Source organism: Aquarana catesbeiana, linkage group LG05 (assembly GCF_042186555.1).
Source record: "Aquarana catesbeiana isolate 2022-GZ linkage group LG05, ASM4218655v1, whole genome shotgun sequence".
Taxonomy (NCBI): domain Eukaryota; kingdom Metazoa; phylum Chordata; class Amphibia; order Anura; family Ranidae; genus Aquarana; species Aquarana catesbeiana.
In genome coordinates, this window is record NC_133328.1 from 31746493 (window position 1) to 31754921 (window position 8429).

Consider the following 8429-nt stretch of genomic DNA (forward strand, 5'->3'; position numbering starts at 1 on the left):
TCGGGGCCACTCTGTGCAAAACGAGCTGCACAGTGAAGGTAAGTATAACATGTTTGTTTTTTAAAAAAAAAAAATACCTTTACATCCCCTTTAAGGTCAAAAACCACCTGTGCTGCAGCAGCGCCCCTGAGCCCCATATTTCCCATGACGGGAACGAGCACACCAGCTCTGGCTGGTCTCTCGTGTCCTGATTGGATAGATTTATAGCAGCGCAGCCATTGGCTCCAGCTGCAGTCAATCAAATCCAATAACGCGGGGGACAGAGCTGAGTCCTGATGTCTGTGTGTACAGACGCAGCAGTAGGACACGGGAGACTGCTTCTCTGGCGGGACACTCGAGAAGAGGAGGAGCCTGGAACGCTGCGGGGGGACCCCAGAAGAGGAGGATCGGGGCCACTCTGCATAACCAACTGCACAGTGGAGGTAAGTATGACATGTTGTTTTTTTTGTTTTTTTAAACTGAACTTTTACAACCCCTTTAAAGAAAACTCGTTCCCATGTCATGCTGTCAGCAATTGCACCACATGGAAGAAAAATGTCACAAGGCCTGAGTAAGAAAATAATTTCTTTACACAAGAAACGTGAAGGCTACAAGAAGATCAGCAACGCTTTACTTGTCAGTCAGAATACTGTAGCAAAAGTGAAATTTAACAAAGATGGAACTGCAACCATCTCATAGACATGTCCAGGACCTCCACAGAAGTTTACATCTCGACAGGAGCGTCTTCTTATGAGACGGGTTTTAGAAAATCGGCATGCAAGTTCACTGCAGTTGGCTAAAGAAGTACAAAGCCAAACTGGGATGATTGTTTCCCTTGACGCAATATGGCGTATACTGCAGAGGAATGGCATGCATGGTTGTTGTCAACGAAGGAAGCTTCTCCTAATTAATACCCATGCACAAAAAACCCTGCCTAGAATTTGCCAGGGCCCATGCTGAAAAAGACGACGACTACTGGGACTCTGGAGTGATGAGACCAAGATTAATGTTTTTGGAACTGATGGCTTCAAAACTGTATGGTGTTTCAAAGGTGAGAAATACAAAAGAAAAATGCATGGTGCCTACAGTGAAACATGGTGGTGGCAGTGTCCTTCGGTGGGGCTGAATGACTGTTGCTGGTGTCTGTGAGCTGCATTTCATTGATGGTATCATGAATTCACAGATGTACTACTCCTATATTGAAAGAGAAGATGCTACCATCACTGCTTGCCCTTGTTCATCGTGCACTTTTCCAACATGACCGTGATCCAAAACACACATTTAAGGCCACTGTTGCATTTCTGAAGAACAGGATGAAAGTGATTCAGTGGCCAAGTACTGTATGTCTCCTGATCTGAACCTAAACAATCCCCTTTGGGGAATTCTGAAGAGACAAGTTGAGCATCACTCTCCATCCAGCATCCAGGCTCAACAAGAGGTCGTTCTTGAAGAATGGAAAAAGATAGATGTAGCAATATGTTGCCAGCGTGTTCATTCCATTCCTAAAAGACTTGGTGCTGTCCTTACAAATCATGGAGGTCATGCAAGCTACTAGATGTAGTAGTTTTTTGTTGTGAGTTGTATTCGTTTTTGCATCAACTAATTTCAGTAAAACTTTAGATTTTGTAGTCCAAGTTAAAATATTAACCTTATTTTCATGTAATGAGCTAAACAAATGTTCTAAAAAAAAACCCAAAAAACTCAGTTTTGTCAAAATTTTGCAATTCCGTTCTTGTGTTCATTGAGATATTGATTAAAATCTTACTTTTCAAAAGGGGGTGTACTCATTTATGCTGAGCCGTGTGTGTGTGTGTGTGTGTGTGTGTGTGTGTGTATGTGTATGTATATATATATAATATATTTCAGGTACTTATATAGCGCTGTCAATTTACGCAGCGCTTTACATATACATCGTACATTCACATCAGTCCCTACCCTCAAGGAGCTTACAATCTAAGGTCCCTAACTCACATTCATACATACTAGGGACAATTTAGACAGGATCCAATTAACCTACCAGCATGTCTTTGGAGTATATATATGTGTGTATATATATATATATATAACACCTCCACACACACCACGTTAAAGTATTCATACCCCTTGAAATTTTCCACATTTTGTCATGTTACAACCAAAATAGACCAACACAAAGTGGCACATAGTTGTGAAGTGGTGGGAAAATGATAAATGCTTTTTCAGATTTTTTACAAATAAATATCTGAAAAGTGTGGTGCATTTGTATTCAGCCCCCTTTACTCTGATACCTCTAACTAAAATCTAGTGGAACCATTTGCCTTCAGAAGTCACCTAATTAGTAAATAGAGTACACCTGTGTGTAATTTATTCTGTTTAAATGCAGCTGTTCTGTGAAGCCCTCAGAGATTTGTTAGAGAACCCTAGTGAACAAACAGCATCATGAAGGCCTAGGAACACCTCAGACAGGTCAGGGATAACGTTGTGGAGGTGTTTAAAGCAGGGTTGGGGGTTAAAAAAATATCCCAAGCTTTGAACATCTCACAGAGCACTGTTCAACCATCATCCAAAAAATGAAGAGTATGGCACAACTGTAAACCTACCAAGACATGACCATACACCTAAACTGACAGGCCGGGCAAGGAGAGCATTAATCAGAGAAGCAGCCAAGAGGTCCATGGTAACTCTGGAGGAGCTGCAGAGATCCACAGCTCAGGTGGGAGAATCTGTCCACAGGACCACTATTAGTCGTGCACTCCACAAATCTGACATTTTTGGAAGAGTAGCAAGAAGAAAGCCATTGTTGAAAGAAAGCCATAAGAAGTCCCGTTTGCAGTTTGCGAGAAGCCATGTGGGGGACACAACAAACATGTGGAAGAAGGTGCTCTGATCAGATGAGACCAAAATTGAACTTTTTGGCCTAAAAGCAAAACGTTATGTGCGGCGAAAAAATAATACTGCACATCACTCTGAACACACCATCCCCACCGTGAAACATGGTGGTGGCAGCATCATGTTGTGGGGTTGCTTTTCTTCTGCTGGAACAGGGAAGCTGGTCAGGGTTGATGGGAAGAGGGATGGAGCCAAATACAGGGCAATCTTAGAAGAAGACCCATTGAAAAAAAAACACAATATTTTTTTACTTTTTGGCTATAAAAAATATCCCAAAAAAATATATAAATAAACTAATTTCTTCCACAGTTTAGACCGATCTATATTCTTCTACGTATTTTTGGTAAAAAAAATTGCAATAAGTGTATATTGATTGGTTTGCGCAAAATTTATAGTGTCTACAAAATAGGGGATAGATTTATGGAATTTTTGTTATTATTTTTTTTTACTAGTAATGGCGGTGATCTGATATCGGGACTGCAACACTATGGCGGACAGATCGGACACTTTTGACACTATTTTGGGACCATTGACATTTATACAGTGATCAGAGCTAAAACTAGCCACTGATTACTGTGTGAATTACACTGGCAGGGAAGGGGTTAAACACTAGGGGGGCGATCAAGAGGTTAAGTGTGTTCCCTGGATGTGTTCCATCTGGGCGAGGGGCTCACTACAACATGTCATCACTACTCCCGATGACAGAGAGCAGTAGCTCCCTGTCATGTTGCTAGGCAGAACAGGGAAATACCTTGTTTACATAGGCATCTCCCCGTTCTTCCTCTCCTCCTCGCCGCAATCGCAGGCCGCCGGCGAACATAGAGTACGCAGGACCCGTGGGCACGCTCGCGTGCCTCCTTCATAGTTACATTAGTCCTGCTTGGAAATGGGTGTAGCTAGACATATACCATACCGGACTGATCCCCTGGAAGCTGGAAATGATTGAAGTAGACACCGCCACTCCAGAGGTCTCCACTTACTTCAGGGTCCCATGCTAAGTGGCTGCTCTGCTGTCAGAACACAATTGCTCAGTGGGAGAGATTACTGTACTAACATCGGATCATTAGTACCGTGGTTCCTCCTGAGCTCTTCAGTTTTGTTTTTTTTTTTGTTCAAAAGTGTGTGCCAGGTTGTACAGTACAAAGAATTGCAGGAGGCTGATATCCAATGAAAGTGTGAGGGCATTTTACGATGTCTGAGCACATGGTATAGATGATTTGTTTTATTTTTCTGGTTAAAAGGTGGCATTTTGCAGCAAGCCAAAATGTTAATCTATTGTTTTGTTTTGTTTTTTTCTCCCATTCCTAATGCAGAGGAGTTTGTACTTGCTGCACAAAGGTTTGGACAGGTCACACCCATGGAAGTAGACATACTGTTCCAACTCGCAGATTTATATGAGCCACGGGGGTAAGTAAAATTTTACAACCTTTGTTCTGAGGGCTAAACTCAACCATGCTTCTAAACAGCACTTGAACTAGTTCTGGAGAAGCTTGTATATTTACAGATGTTAACTCTCTTGTTACCAGAGGTCATTGAAGTCATAGATGTCCAAGCCAAATTTAGCAGCATCCACTAACTTGACTGTAACTCACCGATCAACCATAACTTTATGACCACCCAACTAATCTTGAGTAGCTCCCCCTTTTGCCACCAAAACAGATCTGACCTGTCAAAGCATGGACTCCTCTGAGGGTATGCAGTGGTATCTGTCATCGATCCATCAGTAGCAGATCCTTTCAATCTTGTAAGATGAGGCTTCCATGGATTGGACGTTTTTCCAGCACATCCCACAGATGTTCGATTTGGATTCAGATCTGTAGAATTTGGAGGTCAAAACTGCAAACTAATTGTTGTGTTCCTCAAACCACTTTTGAACTATTTTTGCAGGGGGAAGGGAGCATTATCCTGCTGAAATAGGTCATTGCCATCTAGAAATACTGTTTCCATGAAGGTAAACTTCTTAGTCAACAACAAGGTTTAGGTAGGTTGTACGTGTCAAAGTAAGAATAATTAAGAAATTTATTTTCAAGGTGCCCAGACAAGACGCAAAAAGGTTAAAATGTATAAGCTTATTACAAATAAACACAGTAAAATATATACAAAAGCCGTGGATAACCTGCTGAGTTGTATAGAAATGTCCAAGCTGGGAAATATTGGCCTTGCGCATTTCATGGGACCACCCCACTTCCTCAGGAGGAATAGAAGAGGACCTTTAAAACACTAAACAATAACATGTTAAATCCCATCACAGAACCAAACAAAATATAGTAAATCATTGTTTCCATATTACAAAACAATATGGCTGACCTTCCTTGTGCACAAAGGGTCCAACAACAGGGTGCAGTGACTGGGTTCCCAAATATCCCGTTGCATGGGTACTATGGTAAATGAAAGTGGCCATGAAAGTGCAAAATGTTGTGTTAGGAAGCTAATCATGAACAAGATATTTGGGGGGCACACCCTAAAAGATGCATTACAGATGGTGCAGCCATAAGACCATAAAACAGAACAAAATATTACAGCGCACACATGCAAAAAATGACATTTAACTCCTGCAAGGTTATTTAAAGCACCTGAACATTTTCAAAAAATATGGGGATTTGGTCACACCATATTGCTATATGGTGCTTTAGCCCACTTACTGCGACAAAGTACCCCATTATTAGTGGGTATCCATAGAATGGGAGATCCTGCTTCTCTGAACCATGGGAGAAATACACTCCTTTATATGGGAGAATTAAAGGACTCCTATAACACAGGTGGACACTAATGGGAGGCAATGATGAGGGAGTGGGGTGCTCCTGCCCAAAAGGATTTGGTCAGAATTCATACAATAGACAAACAAAATATTTGGGGGGCACACCCTAAAAGATGCAGGAGCACCCCACTCCCTCATCATTGCCTCTCATTAGTTTCCACCTGTGTTATAGGATGAGTCCTTTAGTTCTCCCATATAGAGGAGTGTATTTATCTCATGGTTCAGAGAAACAGGATCTTCCATTCTATGGATAGAGTAGGACCCACTAATAATGGGGTACTTTGTCGCAGTAAATGGGCTTAAGCGCCATATAGCAATATGGTGTGACCAAATCCCCATATTTTTTGAAAATGTTCAGGTGTTTTAAATAGCCTTGCAGGGGTTAAATGTCGTTTTTTGCATGTGAGCGCTGTAATATTTTGTTCAGGAAGCTAATCATAACCCAGAGGGAAGCCTTCAACATAATGGATAACTATGAAGGCTCTGTCACAGATGAATGAAACTACACAAAACGGGATGAAATAAATGTGTACTGTAGCAAAATACAATATTTCACAGGAACAAAAGAGGACAAAATACTTACACTACACTACAGAGCACACCTCCAATGGTAAAAAAAAAAAAAAGTGGGAGTTCAGATTGTACATAGGAAGTCAAAATCTCACCCACTTAAAGCCAATAAGTGGACTCTCCATTAAAACACAGAATACCAGTAGTAAACTTTCTGCCAGAAAGACCTTTCACACTGCCAGGAGTTCAGCATAAAAGGTCATTACGATACATTGGGAGTCCCACAGCATGGTCCCTGTTTGCATCACCTCCTCTGTAGCGACCAGTCCTTTTATGTGTGGATGTTGGTGCCCTCTATTAGCCCACAATAACCCTTTCGATTTTGATACTTGTCAAAGTAACATCCACATGAATGGCAGGACCAATGTTTCCCAGGAGAATGTTGCCCATTGCCTTCTTCCCATACTGAATCCTGGTGCCATCTCTTCCCCAGGTAAGCACGCAAACACTCCCGGCCATCCACATGATATAAAAGAGAATGTAATTCATCAGACCAGGCCACCTTCTTCCATTCCTCCATGGTCCAATTCTGATGCTCATGTGCTCGTTTGTAGATGTTTTTGCCAGTGGACACATGGGTCAGCATTGGCACCCTGACTGGTCTGCGGCTATGCAGCCCCATATATAACAAACGGCAATGTGCATTTTCTCTGCTTTTAAAGCGGGGGTCCACCTAAACCGCCAAAAAAAAAAATATTAAAAGCCAGCAGCTACAAATACTGCAGCTGCTGACTTTTAATACATGGCCACTTACCTGTCCCAGGGTCCAGTGATGTCGGCAGGCGACGCCGAGAACCCGCTCGGTTCTCGGCAGCTGCCGCCGCCATCCTAGGTGGGGGAATCAGGAAGTGAAGCGTTGCGGCTTCACTACCCGGTTCACTACTGCGCATGCGCGAGTCGCGCTGCGCATCGTAACTGGTCCCCGCTATCTCCTGGGAGCTGTGTGTTTCCCAGCATACAGCGCGGACTGACAAGAAGAGGCATAGACTCCCATGGGAGTCTTTGCCGGAAGTGGGTGCAAATACCTGTCTTAGACAGGTATCTGCACCCCCCTCCCCCCTGAAAGGTGCCAAATGTGACACCGGAGGGGGGGGTTCCGAAAAGCGGAAGTTCCATTTTTGTGTGGAACTCTGCTTTAAGAGATCAACTTGGGGACAACATGTTTACTTGCTGCCTAATCTATTCCATCTACTTTTAGATCTGATTGTGACCAGATAATCGTTAACTTCTTGTATTACCACTGCCAGTGGTGATAAAGTTATGGCTGATCAGTGTGTATATACTGTATACCAGGGGTCTCCAAACTATGGCCCTCCAGTTGTTCAGGAACTACAATTCCCATCATGCCTAGTCATGTTTGTGAATGTCTGAGTTTTACAATGCCTCATGGGACGTGTAGTTCCGCAACAGCTGGAGGGCCATAGTTTGGAGATCCCTGCTGTATATATGTGTGTGTATGTATATACAGCAGATAAAAAATATTGAACACGTCACCATTTTTCTAGGTAAATATATTTCTAAAGGTGCTATTGCCATGAAATTTTCACCACTTGTCAGCGACAACCCATGCAATCCATACATACAAAGACACCAAAACAAAGAAGTTCAGAAATTCAGTTATGTCTAATAAAATAGAATGACACAGGGAAAAAGTATTCAACACACGAAGCAGGGTTCAGTGGGCCTCTTCTATGAACTCTGATCTTTTAGTTCTTTCCATAGATTTTCTATTGGATTCAAGTCCAGTGATTGGCTGGGCCATACTAGCAACTTTTTTTTTTCTTTCTTTGAAACCAATTGAGAGTTTCCTTGGGGATAATTGTCTTGCTGAAATGTCCACCCTGGTTTAATCTTCATCATCCTGGTAGATGGCAGCAGATTTTTATCAAGAATGTCTTGGTACATTTTTCCGTTCATCCTTCCTTCTAAGACATGATGTTTGCCAGTACTGTATGCTGAAAAACAGCCCCGCCCACACCATGATGTTTCCACCGCCAAACTTCACTGTTGGTATGGGTTTTCTTTTGGGGTGATGTGCCATTTGACCTCCAAACATGGTGTGTATTATGGCATCCAAAGAGTTCAATTTTGGTCTCATCTGACCAGACTATATTCTCCCAGTATTTCACAGACTTGTTGTACAGCAAACTTTAAATGCGCTTCAACATGCTTTTTCTTCAGCAATGGAGTCTTACGTGTTGAGCGTGCATACAGGCCATGGCGACTAAATGCATTACTTATTATTTTCTTTGAA

General features: G+C 42.4%; 1 protein-coding gene across 2 annotated transcripts in view; it reads left to right on the plus strand.

Annotated features, from left to right (window-relative positions):
• Window positions 1–8429, plus strand: part of SLC25A13 (solute carrier family 25 member 13) — a 236108-nt gene that overhangs the window by 111256 nt on the left and 116423 nt on the right. For both annotated transcript variants that reach the window (XM_073629566.1, XM_073629567.1), the window contains exon 8: window positions 4161–4254. In XM_073629566.1, the coding sequence (XP_073485667.1) occupies window positions 4161–4254 (94 nt within the window). The remainder of the gene's footprint in view (window positions 1–4160; window positions 4255–8429) is intronic.